The sequence below is a fragment of the Lactuca serriola genome, chromosome 1 (genome assembly GCF_051521515.1).
Source record: "Lactuca serriola cultivar US96UC23 chromosome 1, Lser_US96UC23_V15, whole genome shotgun sequence".
NCBI classification, from domain to species: Eukaryota; Viridiplantae; Streptophyta; class Magnoliopsida; order Asterales; family Asteraceae; genus Lactuca; species Lactuca serriola.
The window spans coordinates 42,115,189-42,140,555 of record NC_136408.1 but is presented as its reverse complement, the minus strand read 5'-3'; the positions used below and the strand labels follow the sequence as shown (position 1 = coordinate 42,140,555).

General features: G+C 34.7%; 2 protein-coding genes across 2 annotated transcripts; one reads left to right on the top strand and one right to left on the bottom strand.

Annotated features, from left to right (window-relative positions):
* The first annotated feature begins 2,774 nt into the window (after nt 1-2,774).
* LOC145085567 (gibberellin 3-beta-dioxygenase 1-like) lies at nt 2,775-4,066 on the top strand. Its single transcript, XM_079023529.1, has 2 exons — nt 2,775-3,328; nt 3,423-4,066. Exons 1-2 carry the CDS (start codon nt 2,880-2,882, stop codon nt 4,063-4,065), a joined length of 1,092 nt encoding a protein of 363 aa, XP_078879655.1. The 5' UTR covers nt 2,775-2,879; the 3' UTR covers nt 4,066.
* A 12,359-nt stretch (nt 4,067-16,425) lies between these two features.
* On the bottom strand, nt 16,426-24,801 carry LOC145085551 (pleiotropic drug resistance protein 1-like). Its single transcript, XM_079023528.1, has 20 exons — nt 24,044-24,801; nt 22,642-22,762; nt 22,204-22,292; nt 22,018-22,102; nt 21,438-21,597; nt 21,265-21,341; nt 21,135-21,188; nt 20,663-21,055; nt 20,288-20,569; nt 19,858-20,174; nt 19,594-19,754; nt 19,418-19,521; nt 19,181-19,331; nt 18,907-19,082; nt 18,478-18,810; nt 18,110-18,400; nt 17,562-18,007; nt 17,305-17,476; nt 16,977-17,231; nt 16,426-16,902 (listed from the first exon to the last, which is right to left on the bottom strand). Exons 1-20 carry the CDS (start codon nt 24,412-24,414, stop codon nt 16,645-16,647), a joined length of 4,296 nt encoding a protein of 1,431 aa, XP_078879654.1. The 5' UTR covers nt 24,415-24,801; the 3' UTR covers nt 16,426-16,644.
* Nucleotides 24,802-25,367: the final 566 nt, after the last annotated feature.

The window sequence follows — 25,367 nt, the reverse complement described above, 5'->3', positions numbered from 1 at the left end:
AAAAAATAATCGAAAAAAATATAAAAAGCGAAAGAAGGTACTGACCTTCTACTGCACAACAGCGAATGTTTGAAACTGAGAATGATGATGAAAGTTATAAACAATAAGAATGATGTTGTAGGAGAAGATTTGAAGAAAATCAACGATTGAAATACAATCAAGGGTCCAGATTGTTTAAGATGATGTCATAAGGTTTCTCTTTTAATAATATTTAAAGATTAGGTAACATTATTATGCAAGGAACGACTAATTAAAATGCTTATAAATATATAAATATCATAACTATATGAGTCGAGGAAAGTCGTTCAGTTAATAAAACAAAAAAATCATGTCTACAAAGAGATCTTTCAATGATTATATATATTTATCGTTTTCAATGTATTTTCTCCACATTTCAATAATACCAATAACCATATATTTTTTTATAATCATTATACAATATTTATAAACGATTATATGTTTTTTTATGCGTTTCCCGCGTTTAACGTGGGCTATAATCTAGTATATATATATAGTTAAAGAGACATTCAAGATTAGTGTTTTTGATGCAAAAACTAGTGATTTATTTTGTAATCCAAATTTCAGTCTAATTACCTAAGAAAAATAATAATTTTGGCTATATTTATTTCTAACAAGTGAAATTGGTAAAATAGAAAAACTAACTAAAAAAGAACATGTCACTATGGTTAAAAGTTGTGGGAAGTTTATTCACATGCGCTTACAGCCTACTAAGATGTTCTAATAACAAATAAAGCTCATTTAATACATTTATTATTTACAAAATTAAAAAACAGACAAGAAAATGTTGACATATTAACTTGACCCGACCCATTTTAACTTACTTAGAGATCCATTTTGATCCATTGCCCAACTTATCGACTCACCCTTTCTGTCGTAAGTCAAGTCTAGTAGGAAAATTCATGTATGGTTGGCTTTTAGGTCATGTAAATTTTAATAAAAAAATATTTTTATTTCTTTATGAGGTGAAAGGTCATGCATCCAAATTATTATTATATTTTTAATACTTGAAAGAAATGGAATAGGGCATAACATGGAAAGGGGTATGTGACAAAATAGAAATTATAAACAAGTGATAATAAGCCTTGTTTTTTCCATTGGAGGTGATTTTTAGGAGCCCACTTGGGTTGTGAGACAAAAAGACTCCAATCAATCCTCTAATACCAACCAAAAAAAACTTTGTAACTTTTCAAGCATATAAAGACAAGAATACCCTTACCCATATTTTCTAACTTGGTCCTATTGTCTTTGCCCACTCTTTCCCTAAAAAACAATAACATGCATGCAAGTCTATGTTCAGATTTATTTTTGGGCATATGTTTAATATAGTAGTGAAGGGCATGTGAAATTCACAAAATGATTATAATTACACAAGTTAAAGAGAATTAGCATACCTACTAGCTGGGAATCGGGTCTCATGGAATCATTCGTTTTTAGGAAGGTTAACACGCGACACGAATGATTTGAAATTATGATATAAATTAATGTTATAAGGATAAATTAATATATTTTTTTAAAGATTTAAGAATCCTGTTTGAAAACAAACTCTTTGAAGTATAGTACATGGTCAAGTACATTGTGATCCACGAGGAAATTATGATAAGTTAACATGCTGGATAAAGATACAGATACCAATCGGTGCTATGGAATTTCCCTTATTGCCCTTTTGACATTATTCACCCAGTTATATTATTCAAATGAATGATATGAGAAATCTAATCAACAATGTGTGGTTGTATTTCTATGACATTTTAACAATGTCATATGTCATATTCTAGATAAGAGAGAATAACGAGGCGAATTATGGATCCTCTCAATGATTAGTAGAGACATGTTTCTTTACACTAAATCACCAACCTTGTCTTGTTATAAGAGATTAAATTAAAAAACCAAAGATATGTTTATGACTGGAGCCAAGACAAAAGGCACATGAATTAAAACGAGAAGCTTTCTCATTTCAATCACACGCTAAATTGCAATTTTGAGACTCAAGCAACTATCTTCCAAGAAAAAGGCTTTAGAATCCAATGTCTAGAATTCGGAGAATTCATAATGGACACATGCAATTGTATATTGGATTATTTTAATCCCAATACATAAGAAGCTATTTTCTAGTTTTTTTAGCAAATAGAATTCCTGATTTTGGAAGAAAAGTAGTTAGTATTGGACTGAAATTCTAGTCATTAATATGTTTTTGTAGATGGATTTTTACTAGATGAAGGAGGTGATCTTCATGATGAAAGACAACAAAGGATAAGGAACAAGAGTTTTTGATGTTTTCATCACATCCTAAATCCTACAAGCCATTTGTGAGACTATGTTGACACGTAGGACTAGCTTAACACTTCAAGATTTGCTTAAGGTGATGCATGATAATGAAATAATGGCTAAGAATGATAGCTTCTCAAATGAAAAGGTATGCTAGTCACAACGCTTTTGAAAGAAGAGAAAGAACTTAAATTCATATGGAAGATAATCAAACTATCCAGGATATGAAATAATGGCCACATAGTATTGTTGTGTCGTTTTTATTATTTGTTTGTTATTGTTTTGTTGATTCCTTATCGATGTATCCGATCACAAAAAAACTAACATAAAAATCTCTTAAAACCCATTCTACACCATTCTCTTTTTATTATATATGCCCCACAAATTTTGTCCCTTTTACCCTCAATCCTTTATATATATATATATATATATATATATATATATATATATATATATATATATATATATATATATAGCACACATTTACATATATCAAATTTCCATCACATCTTCCTCATTCTTCCATTACAAGCATTATTGATACATCTTATTATTTCTCTTCTCCACACTATAACCATTAGACACAACTCGATATGTCTTTACAACAACTAGATGCTTTCAGAGAAAAGCATTTGGACTTAAACTCAATAAAAGAACTACCCGAATCATATGCATGGTCATCAGAGGATAATTGCCCTTCCTCTAGCAATTCAGAGCCAGTTCCAGTGATCAACCTCAAAGATTCAAACGCCATGAAGCATGTAGGCTATGCATGCAAAACATGGGGTGTGTTTCAAGTCACCAACCATGACATCCCTATAACTCTTCTTAACAACATGGAAGCTTCTGGAAGAAAACTATTCTCACTCCCCTTCCAACAAAAACTAAAAGCAGCTCGCTCTCTAGATGGTGTTTCTGGATATGGTGTTGCTAGAATATCTTCTTTTTTTCCAAAACTCATGTGGTCTGAAGGCTTCACTCTCATTGACTCACCTCACCAACATGCTCAGAAGCTTTGGCCTCAAGGTTCCGGAAACTTCTGGTAAGAATCTTTCAAGTTTCATGCACGTAAAAGGTAAACGATTGAGTATCATATATTTGAGACTAACTGACACCCTTTTTGGTGATTTTTTCAGCGATGTAATCGAAGAGTACAATAAGGAAATGAATAAATTATCCAATAGGGTGATGTGGCTAATACTTGGATCATTGGGTATAAAAAAGGGAGATATAAAATGGGCTAATCAAGAAGGAGAGATAAAAGAAGCATGTGCAGCCTTACAGTTAAACTCTTACCCATCTTGTCCAGATCCGGATCGAGCCATGGGTCTTGCAGCTCATACGGATTCAACCCTCCTCACAATCCTACACCAAAGCAACACAAGTGGGTTGCAGGTTCAAAGAGGAGGAGTTGGTTGGGTTACAGTGAAACCCATAGCAGGGGCACTTGTGGTAAATATAGGTGACTTGATCCAAATACTATCTAATGGGTTGTATTCAAGTGTTCTTCATCGAGCCATGGTTAATCGAACCCAACATCGTCTCTCTGTAGCTTATCTCTATGGCCCACCATCAAATGTTAGAATTGCACCACTATCAAAATTAACAGATAATGTTCATCCTCCTCTTTATCGCCCAGTGACATGGAGTGAATATCTTGGCACTAAGGCAAAACACTTCAATAAGGCACTCTTGTTTGTTCGTTTGTGTGCACCTATCACTATGAGTGGCTTTGTAGATGCAAGTACTGATAATCATAACAGTGTCCTTGTTGGTTGAACAGGTTTATGGATCTAATTATTTCACTTTCTAATAGGTTGTTGTGTTGACATGAAAACAAAATAAGAGTGGACGAAGTTATATCACATGGTCATATCATTATCAGTCTATCACTAAGAGTATAAACAAACAAACAAATCGTTGTTGTGCTTTTTGTCTTTACCTATAGAGCTCAAGAAAGATCTTCCTAAAATTGTGGCCCAAACATGAAGGAATATCTTCCTTCAAAGAAAAGGAGAGTGTTGATGAAGATAGATATGGCTAAATCGATGCATCTAATAATCAGAAAAAGATGCATGAAAACATCACCTATTATACATGTGTATGCCTCGATAGAAATGCTAAGCTTAAGAAGGAGGTATTTTAGCCAATTAATTATGGATACACTGACAAACTATAAGTAGAATTCATTAAGATGTCACTAAGTTCCCTAACAACCAACAACAGTAATGATGCCTATTAGTACACTCCAAATTTCTTGTGAATGATCCAAGCAATTTTCTCACAAATTTAGAGTCAATTTGGCTCTATATTAGCAAAAAGGAGAACTGGATCTATGGATGTGGTGTAATTTTCTCACAAATTTAATTAGATCGTTATTGTACATTGCAAAGTGGTAACGGCATGGGAACAAACAAAAAGACAAACGAATCTATTTGTTTTAATTCAAAAAAAAAAAATTGCCGATCCAAAATCCTCTTTGGATTCTTGTATGACTCATTTTTTGGATCCTCTTTGGATTCTTGTATGACTCATTACAAAAGAATCATTATATTATTGCATATGCACAATTCTTATAATACAGACAAATTTAGGTCACAATCAGATTAAAATCCAACCACAATGACTATAGTACCCGGAAAACGAATCGACAATGGATCTCCACCGACCACGTGTTATTGTCTTCTACGGAAAATTTTGATTTCAAGATATGCCCTATGATCATCACGTCACCTTCTACTATCGACACAATTTTCTAATTTTATTGCAGTCGGAGGCCGTGCCGGCTACAAAAGTTCAAGGCGGCCGGTCTCCTCCAAATCCGGCGACCAATGCGCCACCTGATTTTTTTCTTCCGAGTGTGACAAAACTTCGTAATTGCCCGATTGACATCACCTCGCTGACAGAAACAGATAATGAGCGGCAAAAAGATATTGGTTGGAAAAAAGATAATTATCGTGTTTTAGGAAGCAACCATCTCTCCCATTTGTGAGGGTTAAAACTTAAAAGAAGGTTATTGAATATTTGAATTTATGTCTATGTAGTCATTAAGTTTTATTTAATTTATGAAACGTTATTTATTTATATTATTTAAAATGATAATTGAATCTATTATAAAGGTCATAAAAACCACTTTCAATGAAAAAACATTAAGGTAATTTTTTATAATTTAATAATAATTTAGTGATTAAATTTTCATAAATTCAATACTTTATTATCTAATTTTAGTACGTGTTTGACATGGAGCTTTTGAAAACGTTTGGGAGCTTTAGCTTTTAGCTTTTGACAAAATGCCCTAGTTTAAACAAAAAACTTTCGTTTGACAGTATAAGCGTTTAGCTTTTAGTTTAAACAAAACGTTCCAAATCTAAAAACTACTTCATGTAGCGTTTAACTACACACTACTGAGCTTTTGAAATCAATTTCCATAATTACCCTCAAATATATATTTATATATTTATTTATTTTTAATCAATTGTCATTTTATGTAATTTTATATATTTCAAAAGCTTCCAGCTATTTTTGCCAAACACTCATATAACAAATAAAAGTTACAGTTTCCCGCTACCAGCTACCCGCTACATGCTACCCGCTAACCGCTTTAAGCTAACAACTATTTTTGCCAAACACGCCCTTAATCATATTTTCTGTGTTTGTTACGTTTTAGATTTTTCTTTTTCATACATTGTAGATCATGTCGATCGTCATTGATCGCATTTTTTTTAACGTGTATATATAACATTAATATATCTATTTAAACAAATCATTAACAAATTTAATAGTCGAAACGTACGTTAAAAATAACGTGTATATATAACATTAATATCTCTATTTAAACAAAACACTAATAAATTTATTTGCATTAAAGATTAATAAAAAAGATGGGAGAGTCTTAATAAAAGACCCTTAACTTTCATACTAAAGACATTGTTACTCCAGGTTACTCCAAAACATGCTACATGCATATTTATAAACAATATTTACATTGATAGTTTGATTACAAAAGACTGGATACAAACCAACTAAGTTTTAGTATATTACATAACTACCCAGGATATTATAGTTTTTGTGACAACCCTAATTTCACGACCAGAAAAGATCGATTTGTTTATGCTTTATAAACTCCAGAGTACTTCATTTATTAAAAGTGATGCGGAATTTGTTCCCCAAACAAAATATGATAAAAATTTATCAAAACATTTCTTAAAGAAATGTATTTTCATTATTTAACAAAATCACGGGATGTCATGTTTCGATACAGATACATAAACATAAACAGAACTTACATTTATTTACACTAATGATTTACATCTCCTTTAATCTCTCAATGAAATATGTCTTTGTATCGATACATGTGATACAAAGAAAACTGAGTGGGTCAGGCTTGGGAGCCTGGTGAGCATATAGGGTTTTCAACCCACAATAAAATATTATATTATATTTAATCATCACACAATCAACCCAATTACCCACTCCATTATCTCCTTTTTATTTCTTAAAGATTACCCTAAGAATCAACTATTTATCGTTCATTTATTCCTAAGGATTATCCTAAGGAATCAGCATGAAATCCATCGTTGCTAGGGTTTTCTCAACAAACACTATATCTATAGTTACCAAGCGCTAACTCCATAGTTGTAACACCCCGTTTTAAGAGTAATTATTTATGGACCCCAGAGATCATGAATAAGGGTGTTTCGGTCATTTATGGGCAATGAGTTTTATTCGGGAAGGTTTCGGGATGGGTGTGTTGCTAGAAGCATAGGGCTTCTCGCCACCTTTTTGTGGATATAAAGTCCGTCGGAAACGGACTTAGAATAAAGGAGTTATGACACTTTGAAGATAGTGTCAATAATGGTCCATAAAGGAAATATTTGGAAAAGGGGTCCTAGGCATGCATGGAGTGCATGCGTGTGATTGGCTGGGTACGCCCAGCGTAGATTGGTTAAGTGAATGTGGGTGTTGGGGGCGTACGCCCATCGTACAAGATGTACCCCCATCGTACGTCTAGAGTCCAAAAACCCTAATTTTAGGGCCAACCACTATATAAGGAACATTATGGTTCCAACCCTAGCCTCCATATCTGCCCTCTTACCCTCAGAAACCCTAAGTAGTCGTTCTTCTTCCATTGTTGGGGATATTTGACCTTGGGGAGCTTGGTTTGGCAAAGGAGAGCCTTGAAGAAGAAAGAAGAAGTTGTCAAGGAAGGAGTTGGGTGGCTGGAGCTTGTAGATCTGGGAAGACATCGTCTTCTAGAGCCCTTTTGAGGTATAAAGTCTCTTGCTTGACATCTATTTTGTGTAGATCTAGGTGTTATTAAGTTTTGACACCATTTCTTGTCCCCAAAACCCCAAAGTGATGGATGATGCGAGTTGGCTGAGAATAGCTGTCCTTTCAGACCTTAGGAGAGGTCTTGATTGAGAAAAATGAGGTCCCAATGGCTTTGGTTGTCTCATGACTCATGAGTGATGTAGGTAGGTCTTAATGGATTAAGACCTTGAGTTAAGAGCTTTATGGGCGTCCCAAGTAATAAAGTTTGAGACTTTATGAATCCTAGGCATGTTTGGTCGATGGAGCTAAAGTTTGGGCTTAAGAGCTTAAGCCATTAAGAACTTATGAGGAGTTTTAGATCAGCGCGCGTACGCCCCGCGTAAATTAATGGATGCCCAGCGTAGTGGGTCAGTGTCCCGTTTCCAGTTCGCGAGAATCGAAGTACACCCAGCGTACCAAGAGGGGTACGCCCAGCGTACTCCCTCTGTTGGGCTTTCAATCTTGAGCCTTAACTGATTGGGCTGTTTATGAGCTAGCTGGGCTTGGGCCGTGCCTGAATATTATGGATGGAGTAATTTGGACCTAATAATTATTATGGACCTTGGATCTAGGCCCGTTTGGAAAGGTGGGTCCAATTTAGTAAATTGGGCCAATATTGGGCTTTGCAAGAGGATTTGGTTTTGGGTCTTGGCCCAATAAGAGGATAATGTACTTAAGGAGTGTTGTGGACACTTGGCCTAGAAAGTCATGATGGATTCTAATGTGATGATTTTGCATGTGATAGTTGGGGTTCCCAGTGAGTCAGTAGTCAGAGATTTGCAGGACTTCGGCAGTTGCAAGGTGAGTTTTCCTCACTGTACTCAAGGGTCTAAGGCACCAAGGCCGACCCTTTGAATTGTTGTTTAGAGCTTGTTATGCTATGTGATGATATACTTGCTAGTATCCTGGTAGATAGGATAGTAATATGAGGATATGCCTTGTTAGCTTAGTATCCTAGAGAAATGGATAGGTGTGTGATGGCTAGTTCTGTTGGATCGGCGCTCTGGTAGTTTGGGTAGTGGTTATTTATAGACCTGTAGTTGGTCTTGCTTTATGTATGCTGGTAGGAGGTTACCTGCGGGTTATGTATGTTGAGTGGTAGCAGAGGGTATTCCATCCCGGTAGGATGATAGGGCCCTAGTATGTTGGTACTGTAGAGTGTTATGTGGTTGCCTATTGCGTGTGCATGTTTGTTAGTATAGATTGGCATTCCAACCCCATGGTTGTGGGCCAGGAGTATTCCATCCAGGTAGGATGATTGGACTCATAGTATGTTGGCATTCCAACCCGATGGTTGAGGGGCCTGGGGTATTCCATCCCGAGGGATGATTGGACCCATAATAGTAGATGTAGTTACTATATGTATAGGAGGTGGGGCATTCCAACCCGATGGCTGTGGGCCAGGAGTATTCCATCCCGGTAGGATGATTGGACTCATAGTATGTTGGCATTCCAATCTGATGGTTGAGGGGCCTGGGGTATTTCATCCTAAGGGATGACTGGACCTATAGTAGCTATCGTTGTACGTATAGGTGTTTGGGCATTCCAACCCGATGGTTGTGGGCCGAGAGTATTCCATCCTGGTAGGATGATTGGACTCGTGTTATGTAGGCATTCCAACCCGATGGTTGAGGGTCGAAGGTATTCCAACCAGAAGGTTGATTGGACCCGTAGTATGTTGTTCTTTGCTGTATGCGTATGTTTATGTGTGTATGGGTACTTTGGGGGAACTCACTACGCTTTCGGGCTTACAGTTGTGGTTTATTGTTTCAGATGCTTCAGGAGATCGTGGCAAGGCGAAGGCGTGATCGTACCGCTCCTCATGTTTTTTTATGATTTATGTGATATGGTTCTGGGGGAATACTCTGATGTTTAAACTATTTTGAAAACAAGATGTATGATCGTAATGGTTTTTGAATGAAATAAAATGTTTTAATTTGGTTGAAATTTTTGGTCGTTACAAGTTGGTATCAGATGCTTGGTTTGAGTGAATTGGAGGAACATTCGTGTGAATCCAGTCTCAAATCAAGGAGAGGTATTCAAAAACAATGGTTTTCAAAATAAGTAAAGGAGGACGCAGAGGGTACGATCAGCTGGAGCCAGTAAGTTACCCCAAAATACCATACAAGTTGTTTATTTATGTGATATGATAGAACAACATGCTAGTACTAGGCTAGGGATCTTTAGGAATTGCATGATAGAATTGCCTGCTAGCCTAGGGTTCCTTGACATGAGCTATTCGGTATTCCTCTAGGGGTGAGGATTGAGTGCTTGCCATGTATGTTTGTGCTTAGGGCGTTGTGGTGATACTTGAGACAAATATGGGTAGGTGCGGAAGGTAGTATGGGCTTGTACTACTGAAAGCACAGGACCCATACGCGTGTCAAGGAAGTCACAACCCCTAGGTTGTTGGTTAGAGGTTAGTTCTCGACTGTTATGCGAGGTATCTGAGATTCTTATGGTTCATTTCAGCATGGCGGACGCGAGACGTTTCGAGTCAGGATCCGGTTCGGGATCGGGATCAGGAGAGGGTGGTCAGGATGGATTAGCACCACCCGAGGTTATTGGTCAGATGAGTACAGAGGAGTTGGATGCTAGGATTTGTGATATCCTGCATGATGAGGTTGCTGCTATGTTCCGGGCTGAGTTGTCGGAACTGTTTGGGTCGATCAAGACCGCCATGGTTGAGTATTTTGATGAGCGTTATGCGGCTCTTGCAGAGACAGCAGCAACGGCAGCCGCAGCGGCTGTGGCAGTGGCAGGGGGAGGAGCCAGTCGGGGCTTTTAGTATCGGGATTTCGACAATACGAAGCCCCCTACTTTTGATGGAATTCAGGATCCGATCGTTGCTATGAGATGGTTTTCAGACGTGGAGGGTTGCTTCTTCACGTGTTCATTCCCTACGGATCAGAGGGTGAGGTGTGCTTTGAACCTTTTGATGGTTGTCAGACGTGGAGGGTTGCTTCTTCAAGTATTCACATCTTGAGTTCAGTAGTCATTAGGTTTGTCATCGCAACTTGCGTCTGTTAGGCTCCAGAAGTCATAAATACTGAGTTCACGTTGTGAACTCTAACATAGTGTCGGGGTTCACGCCCCGAACTTTAGAAATTCATATCTTTCTCATAGAGCTTCGTTTTCGACGTTATTTATATGTACGCGTAGGTGAGATTATGCTCTACAACTCTTGTTTAGACTCCGTCGGCTAATTTTGACTTTAATTTTTATTATATTATTTTTAGTAGGCCGGGACAGGAAAACTCCGTTAGGAATTCACAACTCCTTCACGTGACGTCTGTTTTCGTCTGTATTTTTACCGTTGGACTACTATCGACGAGATCTTCGATTCTTATTTAGATTGTTTCGGCCAAAAACCACTCGATCTCATATTCGAACTTTGGGCTGCATACCGGTAAGCTGAAACTTATAAAAATCATAACTTTCCCATACGAAGTCAGATTTGGACGTTCTTTTTATGCACGCTCTCGGTTTAACGTATTCTATGACTTCCATTTAGATCGCTAAGGCCAAATATCTCTTTAACGTAAATTCACTATTTACATCGTGCTGTGTCGTGCCGGTTCTGTCGCGAAACTTCGACATGTCATAACTTGACTAGCCCTGATCTACGGGCGTTACAGTTTTATACATACATAAACCCAAGTACAAAAGTAATAGTATAAACTATTCTAAATCTTCCAACAGTATATGACTATACCGGATTCTCATTACTTGCAATTGTTAAACGTTGAGAGGGGTAAGCGGTGACGGTTAGTGAGTTCAATAATAGATACATTATAACGTTATGTCATATATATACTTGAACATGGCAGAAGCATATGGAACAAGGAACAACAAAGACATATGTGAATCATACGACAAGCTTTCCATATCAATCAATGATTTGATTCAAAGATATACAATCATTGAGACATAACAATTTCAATACTTGATATACATCAATAACACTTCGTCCCAAATGGCACAGAAGACATAATTTCTGATTTAAACATTTTTGTAGATTTCAGGATTTTAACCCAATCTAACCTTTTGTCAATGCCATAGGGGTATAAGTCATTCTCTTGCGAGACATGGTCTACACGGCCAGAAGCTACATACCAATACCACTGTGAATCTAAGTCTTTTCACTGATCACATGGCCAAAGGTACAACTTTGTTATAAAAATAGCAGAAATAATAACACAAGATGATAACACGGAAAAACACATAACACATATAACACATAACATACAATTGTTCCTATATATTGAACTCACCGTGAAATAACCAAAGGAATAAATGATAATTTGGGCAACACTTTGGCTCTAAATATGACTTTTTGTGACAAAACCAGGGATTTTAGTTGAAAACCGGCCTTACTCGGGCAGAGTTTCGACTTGAAAATATGATTTTCTCGGGAACTTCGGAGCGTCGGGACTTGCTAAGGGTGTCGGGGATGATACCGGGGCTTCGGGGGTTAAAAGTGGGTTAAAAGAGAGTAGAGAGTGAGAGGGGATTGATTTTGTAAACAAAAACTCGAAGGCTTTGCTTTCTATTTATAGGGTGAAATTTTGGGGTTCACGACGTGAATCATGCTTGTTCACATTGTGAGTTTGATCCTGGTCATCCCCTAGGCTTTTCGTGTGTCTTCTAGGCTCAAAAGGTGTCATTCAAGTAGTTCACGTCGTGAATTTCTATAATTCACGCCATGAACGCAGTCAGGTCTCGAGGTTTGTGCTCCGAACTTCAAAAACTCATAACTTTTGCATATGAGCTTCGTTTTTGACGTTATTTATATCCACACGTAGGTGAGATTATGCTCTAAAACTTTCGTTTAGACTCCGTCGGCTAATTTTGAATTTATTTTGAATATTTTATTTTTAACAGGCCGGGAATGGAAAAGTCCGTTAAAAATTCATAACTTCTTCATCTGACGTTCGTTTCCGTCTGTCTTTTTATTGTTGTAATAATATTGACGAGACCTTCTATTCTCGTTTAGGTTGTGTCGGCTAAAAATCACTCGATCTTTATTTCGAGTTTTTAGCTGTCTACTGCTATACCGAATCTTGGAAAAATCATAACTTCCTCATACGAAGTCAGATTTGGACGTTCTTTTTATGGAAATTCTTGGTTTAACTAATACTACGAATTTCATGTAGATCACTAAAGCCAAAAAAGTAGTTTATCCAAAACTCACTTTTTACGTCATACGGCGTCGTGCCGGTTCTGTCGCGAAACTTCAATAAGTCATAACTTGTTCGTTATAACTCGAATTTTGATGATGTTTTCACCTAAAAGTTTCTAACGAGATTCTTTACAACTTTCAAAAACATTATTTTTACTTATTTCCAACTTTATATTTTCGTTAATTTCGATATTTGACTATTGATTGGAATCCCATAAGACTTCCAATACTTTCCGTATGATTCTAAACATAGTTTTACATCAATTCTCATAAAAGTATCTTATTAGAACTGAACGCTTAATATCATATAATATTTCATTATTTCTTAATATTATTCATTTTTTAAACTAACAAAACACGATAGCTAAACGCGTATGTTACAGTGAAGAATGAATTATTTTATGTAGGCTTTTAGGACATATGTTGGTTTTTTTAGGATAAAATTACAAAAATGTTTCCGTGGTTTGCTAAAAGTCACAAAGTTAGTTCCTGTTAAATTTTTTTTTTATGCAAATGGTCATCGTGGTTTGCAAAACTTGCATGGATGATCATTTTTACTAACTTCGTTAGTATTCAACTGTTGGGGACTAAATTCGTAAGTGTATTTTCATCTTTTCAAGTATAAATGGATTTTTAAGTATAAATACTTAATTCGTAACATTTAGCAAATATAGGGACCATTTTGTAATTCGTTAAATAATAATATAAATGCTAGAAAATGAGGGGAGGAGGACTCTAATTTGGGACCTCCTCTCCCTCCAAAGCTTTAACCAATAACTTAAAATCAAATTTGTTTTATATTTTTGAAAATTAATTAATATTATCTAAAATTGTAAATACATTAATATTAATTAAAAAACAACATATTTTTATAGAATTTTTTTTTAATAAAACAAAATATATTTTTAGCGTATTGTAAAAAAAAATATTTTTTTACAGACAATTTATTTGTTTTTTATGTATTTGATTTATGTAAAATATATTTTTTATGTATTTAAAAAAAAATACGTTTTTACATAATATGTTATTACATTGCTATGATCCTGAAACATATTTTTATGTTTTCATATAAAAATAAGTTTTTTTTTCTTTCACGTAGAAACTTTTTTTTACGTATTTATTTTATGTAAAATATGTTTTTCTAAATATTTTAAAAAATACATTTTCGTATATAATGTTATTACATTGTTATAATAAGGAAATATACTTTTAAATACATAAAAAACGTAATAACATATTATACAAAAACGTAATCCTAAAAAAACATAAAAAAAAAAAAGTTTTTTTGTATATATTTATTTTATGTGAAGTATGATTTTTATGCATTTAAATAATACATTTTAAGATAACACATTATTATGTTGTTATAATCCTAAAATATAGATTTACGTTACCTTAACGTATTTAGTTGATTTAAAGCGCATATGCAAGTATTTTTTTTTACGTAAAAATTTTAACATGATAACATGTTATAGGAAACACATTTTTACGTTATGTTAATGTCTTTAGTTTGTTTTACATAAAAAAAATATATGTCATTTTGCTTTGATCCTAAAACATATTTTTACGTTATGTTATCACCTTCTTAATGTTTTTAAGTCAAAAAAACACTTGTAATTTTGCTTTAAACCAACTAAAGATGTTAACATAACGTAAAAGTATATTTTAAGATTATAACAACATAATAACGTATTATATGAAAACGTATTTTTTAAATACATAAAAAAATTAATTTACGTAAATAAATACATAAAAAAACATATAAACTAAATGTACATTTTTTAATTATTAAAAAAAGTTTTATGTAAAAAAATTCTAATTTTTTTTATTTATCTTTTTTGCGGTTTTACGTAATATAATTTAATTTTCGGAGTTAAAACCAATTTTGGTTGTAGCATAGTGACATAAGGCTTAGGCCTTGTTTTATTTCGATGTGATTGGGTTAGGTCAGACAAAAAAGTCTGACTTGGTCAGCTCCATGTGTTTGATATGACTCAGCTTTGCATCTGTCCGGGTCAACAATGTTTGACTCGCTCATACCAAAAAATCTTGCTGACTGAATCTGATTGAAATCTATTCCACCATTGCCCCTCAACCAACACCACCCTTCATCCTCCTTTCCCACACATCAATTTAATCCATGGAAAAGGAAAGAAAAAACACGAAAAGAGGCAAAAAGAAAAAAAAACACAAATAGAGTCGTATCGATGCTGAGGGAGAGGAGATAAGGGGAAGAAGACAACTCAAAATCAGAATTAGGCAACTTTGGTCCTTGAAGATACCTATCTTGCCCTAATCTACCACAACTTTAAATTGTCTTGCATAGCTAATTTTTGGAAATTACTAGTTTGACCTTGAACTTTTATAATCAATTATTATTATTATTATTATTATTATTATTATTATTATTATTATTATTATTATTATTAGAGCATCAGAGTAAAATGGTCATTTTGCATCAACCAACACATTCAGTCAGATATACTATCAAACATCATGGTTTTTTACTCAGTCAAAATTTATTATCCAGACAGACATTTCCCAGTAAACACTTTCTCAGTCATCAACTATCAAATGGAGCCTTAAGCTGATTAGGGGGAGGAGGTCCCAAGTTCAAATCCTCATCTAATTTTCTAGCATTTACACTATTTTTAGACAAATTACAAAAATAGTCCATGTGGTTTATCAAATGTCACTACAATCTCTTTATACTTGAAAAGATGAAAATGTTCTTACGGCCGAATACTAATGGAGTAAGTAAAAAGAGTCATCCATGCAAGTTTTGCAAGCCACAATAACTATTTGCATAAAAAAAATTAGCAGGGACCGACTTTGTAACTTTTGACAAACCATATAGACCATTTTTATACATACAAGAAAAAAAAACTTTGATAACTAGTTCAAGAAAAAAAAAAAATTTGTTCATTTATTTTTTGGAACGGCAAGCCATTCTACTCTTAATCTAATGCTAAACACAATTTATGTCTCTAGTGAGACTTGAACTCATAACCTCTCATTTAAAAGAATCACTCCTTACCGCTATATCAAAGACCCTAACATCAACTCTATAAATACAAAAATTGAAATATAAATAAGAATTCAAACTCATGATCTCATACGTTACTTTCTAAAAAAAACTCATGAACATAACATTACAATATTAAGAACTAGTATTTAAGTTATTATGGACGTTGCGGAGGAAAACTCATTTATAATTAATAAAAAAAAAAAAAAAACTGTAAAAAAAATTATATAAATGATCAAAAACATGATTTTAATACGCATGGTAACTCTTTTACAAATCAAATATAAAATATGATTAAAAATGTTAACAATCCATATACAATACAGAATGATGTTAATTATATTATATAAAGTGAAAGTATCAAAATAAAATTCGTCAAAATAATTATGTATGAAGGAGACATACGAAAATAAAGCTTGAAAATGTATTTTCCAGAAATTAATAAAAACAAAAAATTATAATTTTTTTTAAATATAACAGACAAAAACATAATGTAAGGGACTAAATCTGTAATTTATAAAATAATAATAATTTAACTTTAAAATTACTAATTTAAAAATATACATGATTAGGGACAAAATTTCTATTTCTCAAAAGGAAACTTGTTTGGCATCTTATCATATGCAAGAAAGGTATAATATATTCTGGTTATAGTAAGTTTTTGTCTACATAAAGTAGACCAAATTAATAGTAGTTTCTACTTTCTACCCACACACCAAAGTGAAAATTAATATATGTATGTATAATATTTCTTTGGGACAAAGAACAAATTTTTATACACCTAATTTATAACTTAAAAATTATCAAAACGCTATCGTACATGCTTGCTCATGTGATCTTATTATCTCTTCTGGAAATTGAAGGATCTGATGGAGTACGCAAAGATAAACGCGAAAAACAAAACCAGTCCGATATGCACTCCAGCGATGGCGCCCAGGAAATCATGCTTGAAACCAAAATACCGACGCAAGTAACCTTTCACGGTCTCACCACTAGTAAGCTCGGTGTCGAAGTCGCCAAACTGCGATGCAACCATGCCGTAAAGGGTCCAGGCCAATGGGTTCCCCCAGTAGTACCATCTCCACCACACCGGAATCCTCTGTAAAAAGAGGATCGAAGTTACAATTGAACAATAACAAATGTAAAACAACAATGGACTTTTGAGGAACTTACGGGTCGTGGGATAATGAATCCTGAAAAGAGATTGAAGAGTCCATAAAACGAGGCGGCGATGATTGCAGCGATGTTGGCGTTGGGAGTAATGGCGACCGTCATCATACCGTAGTAAGTCATGTAGAGTAAACAGCAGAACTGGAAGAACAAGTACCAGAAGAACTTGGCTGCTGTCCAATCAAACCCAATCATGGCGTACACTATAACACTGTACACCGCGCTTTGTGCAAAAACGTAAGGGACTTCAACCAGAACCTGTAAATTTTACAAGCATGTAAGAATATCTGGAAGTGTATGTATAATGAATGATGTTCGATTTAGTAAGTACCTGAGCAAAGGCGTATGGCAAAGCGGAATACATTCCGGCTGCTCGTTCTCTGTAAAAGACGGTGCGTTCTACGTCTACAACTGGTTGCACCGCCGATGCGTTTTGGACTCCGAGGAAGAGGGTTGCGGCGTACATTGAGCCCATTGCGTTTATCAGATCCCGTTGGGTCGTCCTGAAATAATGATTTTAAAATTAGTACAACAGAAGATGGGATCAATTTCATATGTTTGAGTTTAGGGAATTAGTTAGGGTTTTACTTTTTGCTACCGAGATCCCAGAACATGGTACCGAATATGATGGCAATGAAGGTGGTGAAGACGAAACGGACAGCAGTGTAAGGCGGGTTTCTCCAGTACGACCAACGTTGTTTCCACAGGCAAGCCATACATTGAACAAGGAATGACTGCGAGTATTGTGTCGGGAAATACAGATCGTTTGTTCCGGGACGTGGGACGCTTAATTCAGCGATAAGTGCTTTGTTTCTCCTGTAAAGATCTGAGTTCCTGTAGATTTCTGTGAAATCCACTCCTAAAGCAATTTCTTGCGCTGAGGTACTGACTTCCAACATCCATGTCGCAGGGTTGTATCCGTCTTTTATCTTACTTACCCCATTCACATCCTCGAAATACTTGATCAACTCACAAGAATGGCGACCCACAGGTCCCACGTATAATTCTTGTCCTCCTCGTTTCATCAAGAACAACTGCAATTAAACCGATTGTTTTTTTTTTAAGTTATGAATAAATACCCAAATATAGTAGTCATTTGTAATAACGAATTATGTGCACATGACTTCCTTTGTTACCTCGTCAAAAGCTTCAAAGATATCAATGCTGGGTTGATGAATGGTGCAGACGACTGTTCTTCCTGTGTCGACAGTGTTCCTAACAGTTCTCATGACAATAGCAGCAGCTCGAGCATCAAGCCCTGAAGTTGGCTCGTCCATGAAGATTATAGACGGATTGGCTACAAGCTCAACAGCAATAGTCAACCGCTTTCTTTGTTCAGTCGATAGCCCATTGACACCTGGCAACCCGACCAACGCGTCTCTTAATGGGTTCAGCTCCACCAGATCCATAACCTCATCCACAAAACTCTGTAAACAAACATCAAACTTTTTAAATGGGATTCAACTTAAGTATCAAGACAAAATGTATGTTGTATTATACGAACCTTTCGGGTATTTTCATTAACATCTGTAGCCAGCCTTAACCAGGCTGAATAGAGCAAAGACTCATAAACAGTGACATGTGGCGAGTGGATGTCGTTTTGCTCACAGTAACCGGAGATTCGAGCAAAAGTTTCTTGTTTCTTTGGATACCCGGAAATCCTAACATCACCTTCAATATAACCACCGGTTTTTCTTCCAGCCAAAACATCCATCAGAGTTGTTTTTCCAGCACCACTGACTCCCATCAGAGCTGTAAGAACACCAGGTCGGAAAGCTCCACTCACACCTTTAAGTAGCAGTAATCTGTCTTCACTCACCCCTTGCTCTTTCATTTCCTACAACATTTATCATCATCATCATATTAGTTTATTAACACAATCACATTCCACTCAAAACGATTTTCTGAGTGTTGATAGTAAAGGGTTTTCTACCTGTGGCATATCAACAGAGTATTTGACATCATTAAAGGTGATTGAATGTGGTTCAAATGGAAGAATCATCCCTTTCTTCTTGGTCTGAGTGGCATCATTTCCGGTTGTCATGGCTGACAATTCAACTTCTGTGTCACTATCCGCCTGTGCTGCATTCGACTGAGTTTTCCCAAATGCTGTAGGGTTTAAAAAATGTTACAAAAGAAGCATTTTAAATAACAATCTAAAAATCAAAAAGTCAAAAAGTCAAAAAGTCCAAGATGGAGATACTCACGGCCAAGGATAGCCAGAGACAAAGCAAAACACAGGTTGAAGACAAGAATGAATCCCACCAAGGCCGCAATTGCAATCCAATACCAATAAGCTTCCGCATAGAACCCTCCAGATGTGATAATAATTTTCCCTAATGTGGTACCATTCAATGGCTATAACACCAAAAAAGTTTTATAAACATAAGCCTCAGTATTTATATATCAATATATAAAAACATACAAAGCATTGTTTGACTTACTTGTTTCCATTGATTCCCAAGAAACTCGTTCACAGCAATTCCATTCATGGCGTACATCATAGGGGATGACCAGTATCCCCACAACCACCACTTCTTTACATCCTCTTTTGAAAAAAAAATGTTAGTCGACCAAAAAAAAAACGGATGGAAGGTCCTGTTTTGAACTAAATTAGTACCTCGAACAAGAACAAAGCCACCCAAAGCAAAGACTAAGAGAAGTGCGAATGAACCAAATGTGTTTGCCACAATCATATTTCGACCCAACGCTCCAATGAAACGAAACAATCCTGAAGACATTTGGTTAACGAGCAAAAGCAGAAGATATTGCTTGAAGAATCTGCAAAACAAGAAAGATCCTGTAAATAAACATATATATGCAAATCAGAAAACATGTTTCTGAAGCTTTCAATCTGTGATTTTGAAATGTAATCAGTAATTACCTTGCAATATTAGGATCGAAACCCACTACGTAATAAGTGAGAATCACCCAAACAGCAGCTTCAAGAAACGAAACAGGAATCTTGATAACCCATGAGGGTAAAGCATACGCCCATGAAGGGTAAAACAGGTAGTCTCTTTGTTTGTAGTATACAGGAAGCTTTGCAATTGTCATTGATATTTCAGACATCCCATTAAACATGATCATAACAACACCAAAGAAAAGAGCACCCACATATATCCCACCATCTTCAGTTGTACGCCTATGCATCTCGGTTCGGAAAAACACAGTCAAAGTGATGAGCGACATCACAAGTAGCTGAAACAAACCAAAACAGCATAAAGTTTGTTAGAATTTTAAGCTAAATACTCTTCTTACATAAGATTCGCAGTTCAATACTTGTCAAACGCAGTATAATTGTAGATACTCACCTGGAATAACTTGAAGATATAAACAAATGAATTTCTCTTCATGAGCAATATTTCTCTATCAGTACAAGCCTTCAAGAGCTCCTTTTTGTTTAAACCGTAATTTTCAGTTGTGAGAGCAGCAGGGTGGCTTTTTGTTTTGTCATAAGCTGTCGCAATATCTTGTCCCATTTTTCTTCCAACATGAAAGGATTGGTACGCCTCAGCAAATTCTTTAGCAGTCACAAATCTATAAGCATGGTCTCTTCTCATCCAATACTGCTGTTGATCTTTCTTTGATGTAACCTGTAACCCAAATCCCAACATAAATACTGAATGCAACAACTCATTGAGATTATAATTATTAAAAAAAAATCACGAGAAATCGAGTTTACTAACTTCTTGCAAGAAATCAGCAATGCCTTTCCTCTCGGGGCATTTGAACCCCATAGATTCGAAAAACTCGAGCACATGTTCACGTGGGCCTTGATACACAATCTTTCCATCAGTCAGGAGGATAATGTCATCGAACAAGTCATATGTTTCGGGTGCCGGCTGAAGGAGAGAAATGACGGCTGTTCCTTCTAGAATGTGTAGCATCTGCTTAAGAGATTTCACGATTTGGAAAGTTGTAGAACTGTCCAAACCAGTAGATATCTCGTCCATGAGAAGAACCTTTGATGGCCCCACAATCATTTCACCTGTTGTGACACGCTTCTTTTGTCCACCAGAGATACCCCTTATCATTTGGTCCCCAACCATGGTATCAGCACAGATGTCCAACCCCAATAACTGTAATCATTAAAAAATTCATATCAGATCTTAACTCATTTTCTATATGTAATTAAAGTAATGTTGTATATTATCTTACCTTGAGAGTATAATCTGTGACCACACTAGCTTCTTGTCCTGCTGTTGCAGCAGCCTAAATAATAAAACAACAATCATAAAATTTCGATACTATTCATGATAAAAGAAATTCTCAGAAACTCGTTATTTACCTTCATGTAAATATCGATGTCAGGATCAGGCTTAATATTTGCGTCTTTTTCTCTTCTTGACAACTCCGCCAACATCTCTGTAATTCACATGATAAAACATTATTAACCTTTTGTGAAATATGATTTATTTTTATATAGTGTCACACCATGGAAGATGAAGTCATGAAACTAACCATAACGTGATCCAACCCCTTGGCATCTTGCTGAGAAAGCCAAGGTTTCTCTGACAGTCATTTCTCCAATATGAACATCGTTTTGACTGATATAAGCAGCCGTTCTTTCGGGTACAAACTCATGCAATTCATGCCCGTTATATGTCACTTTCCCCGAGGTCTACATTTATAAATGGTAACTTTATGATCAAATACAAGACTCAAATTGGTACTTTACGATAAAATGTCTGCTAAAGTGCATTCAAATGCTTACAACCTCCTAACTCGTTTTATCAAAAAAATATTAGATTATTATTTTAATAACATGAGTATTGTAGACGTTAAATATGATTATAATCTATTAAGTTAGAAAAAACGGACAAAAAATGTTGGTGGGTTAACCACAACTTCCTAGAAAGTTCTATTATAAAAATGGATTATTATCTTAATACTATAGTTTACGTAATCATATTTAATAAATTAATTATTAAAAAATTGAAGAAAAAAGACAACCAAATTGTTCTTGGTAATCAAAGCTAAGTAGCTAACCTAACCCAATCTGTTTTAACCCATTTAGACGCCTTTAGGGTTGAGAATTTACCTTAAGCTCCTTTGCAAGTTTCCCACCCAAGGCTAACAAGAGTGTTGTCTTCCCGGAACTTGGAGGACCCAAAAGTAATGTCATTCTACAAACACATTTACATCAAATTAATTTTGAGTACAAAAATTGGATCTTGATACTAATAAAACAATCAAAAGACAACCAAATTCTTCATTCTAATCTCACCTGCTAGGTTTAACAACACCACTAACATCATCAAGGATAGTTATATGCTTTTTTGAATTCGGAAGTACACGGAACATGCTCAATAACCCCTATACAAACATGAACATGAAAACAGAATTAGGAATGATTTTTTAATAACTGGAAATCATTTGTGCAATTCAAATGTAGTAACATGCATATGTTAAAACACAATTCAAATAACTGCTAAGGACTTTTTTTGGTAATTTTCAAACTTTGATGACCAAATTAGAAATTCGGATAAAGTTGGTTGCTATTCTTGGTCCAAATTCAGTCTAATGCAAATAATAACGACCAAATTCGTCCGTATTGCTCTAAATAGAGCTTTTTACAAAGTTCAATCTTCTTAGTGATAATGTAAAATAAATGTTAAAAATGCACATAATAAATAAATGAACTTTATAAATTCTTGTTGCTTACCTCAATGAAATCAATGTGGAAGTTAATGAAACTAGGTAAAGCTCTGCTTCCTGTGTTGACATCTGCCTCCACAGTCAAATGTTCATATTTGACTTCAATTGTTGGCAAATCAATCCCAACTCTGTAATATTACACAAAAGTACTTTATTATTTATTTATGTATAAAAAAACAAAATTAAATAAGTCAAAAGATCAAATATTAATCTGTGTAGCTAAAAGTTAAAAAAACAATACGATAATGGAGGCGTAAGTGATAAGTCATGGAAAAAACAATAAATTCCTGATTTTGGTCTATGGGTACATTGAATGCTTACGATATGAAAAGAAACAAAAAATCGGTATATTTAGATGGGCCCACATGGAAGAAAAAACGCGAATAGTAGACAATACGTGAGAGTAAAAAGTAAAAACGTTACTATTAATAGAAAAATAAAGTATCAACAAATTTTTTATAATAAGTCAACGCCACCTTAGAATGTCTTATTTAGCAATATTGGATTCTTTATTTTACAAATTTTGCTATAATCATAATTATTTGTGAGACCGAAAAAAATAATTTTGTTTTGGTCAGTCCCAAGTGCTTTGATCTAAACTCATCCATTAATCTAAATTAACCGATTTTTATTATAATTTTTATCTAATATGTTAAGTAGATAAAATATAAAAAGTTTATAAAAGATAAGGAATACGGATGTATTCATATTATTTGGAACTCTTATATTGTTAAACTAGGTGTGAGACCCGTATATTATACGGGTTGATTTTAAAAAAAAAAATTAAACATTAAAATGTAAACATAAAATATTTTTTAATGTATAACTTTAAAATAAGAAAGGAATAAATGTATTTATTGTAATTTAATATTATATATATATATATATATATGATATTTAATACTTTACATATATAAGTATATGGCTTTAATTTAAAAATTGAAACAAACAAAAAATTGACAAGTGGATAATATTTATTTCAAAATTACTACAAAATAACAAGTGTCAAAACTCACGAGAGATTGACACGTGGCAAAAAAAACCTTCATTTATTAAGGAAGATTAACCGATTTATGTTGTAATCTTTACTTGCCAACTCTTATGTTCTTTTATTAAAATTAAATAACCATATCCGTAATCAAATTTAATTTATTAATATTTAAAAACTTAAAAAATAATTAAGGAAAATACAGATGAATCAACCCATCTAAACCAGATTAATTTAACCCAAACCCAAGTTAACTCGTTTCCCAAAAGATCTACCACCCGTTTTACCACCTCTCATACAAACCCATTTTGACCTTATTCAAACCCGTACAAATTAGCATTAATAATTTTTGTTGCACTTTTTGTTCTTATTTGTGATTTCGATAGTCGATATATATATTTTAAAGAGAGATTAATAATACCTGTCAATTCTGTTCCTGAGCTTCAACAAGAACTTCTCGTTATCTTCATCCGCCACCTTCACAAGTCTATCAAGTAAATGTTGTCTCTGTTCAAATCCAAGATTATTGATATCAACTTCATTGGAAGGTCCTGTTGATCCAAACAGCAAACCTTTCCTCAATCGATCAAAAGTCGGTAGCTTCTCAAGTGAAGCCCATTTAAGAGCCTCTTCGTCATCTTCTTCACGAGAAGATCTCGAGAACACATCCATACCAGAATTCCTCCATACAGAAGTACTTCCAGATCTTAAACTTGGTGTTTTTCCACTTGCTGCCCTTAAACTCCCTAACCTTATACTACTACTAGCTTTGTATATATCACTCCCGTCCATTTCCAGGCACGAAATCAACTGACCCTAATCAAAACCCTCAACTTTTTGCAAAAACTATCCAAAATTTTTAACTTTTTAAAGGAAATCCTTGAATCCCTAAAAACCGATAAGCTGTATTGAGCTACTTCCGAAGAAATGAACTCGACTTCCCCAAAAGCAACTGAAAATCTAAATAGGTTTTGACGATATCGTAAAGAAGAGTAAGGTGTCTGAAATGAAATGTGTTTTTTAGGGTTTTTACAGACGGGTGTTGGAAGAACGGTTTCGAGTATGATTTAGGGTGCAAAGAAACAAGGGATTGTTTATATATGAGGAGGGATGGCAAAATGGCGTTGAAAATAAATTTTATTTAATTGACGAGGGGTTGAATTTTGAACGTAGTTGAGGCGGCCGATCACAAATGTCGCTCAACGTGCGTCACAATATTTCAGGCTCGACTATATTATAACATACCTTATCTCAATGAATTATGAACTATGAAAGACGAAAAGATTTTAATCTTCCAAAAATATTATTATATAACTGTTATATGATAAGATTGTCTTATTTTATCTAGACAAAACTGTAAATGAGCTCTATATGTTTCTCCTAAAAAAAAGAGATTGGGATTCCAGTTCTTGAAACTCAAATTTTTACTAGGATGCCCTTATATTTGATTCTGGTTTTTATCCATGTCTTTAAAGGATGTGTTTTACTTATTTGCCTCACATAAGGTTGCTCGGTGTGGATTCGGGAATGAACTCGGTGACTTTGGCGAACATCGAGCCGAATCTTCGGCATGCCGAGCTCAGCTCGGCGACGGTTCACCAATGAGAGAGAGTGAATTGTTGGTATTCTTTTTTTTACCCATTTATTACTCAAACTCCTTTTTTTAAACTTATTTTTGTCCAAAAAAATACTCAATTTCAAAAATATAACCGTTTTTTTTTTTAATTTTAAATTTTAAACCCTAA

What these genes read in the sequence shown, in the direction of transcription:
- LOC145085567 (XM_079023529.1), top strand. Translation starts at nt 2,880, where the DNA reads ATGTCTTTACAACAACTAGATGCTTTCAGAGAAAAGCATTTGGACTTA. An exon ending in CAAGGTTCCGGAAACTTCTG is followed by an intron (nt 3,329 to 3,422) that starts GTAAGAATCTTT and finishes TGATTTTTTCAG; the next exon opens with CGATGTAATCGAAGAGTACA.
- LOC145085551 (XM_079023528.1), bottom strand. Translation starts at nt 24,414, where the DNA reads ATGGACGGGAGTGATATATACAAAGCTAGTAGTAGTATAAGGTTAGGG. An exon ending in ACATCGATATTTACATGAAG is followed by an intron (nt 21,189 to 21,264) that starts GTAAATAACGAG and finishes TTTATTATTTAG; the next exon opens with GCTGCTGCAACAGCAGGACA. An exon ending in GTCTCTGGCTATCCTTGGCC is followed by an intron (nt 19,083 to 19,180) that starts GTGAGTATCTCC and finishes TAAACCCTACAG; the next exon opens with CATTTGGGAAAACTCAGTCG.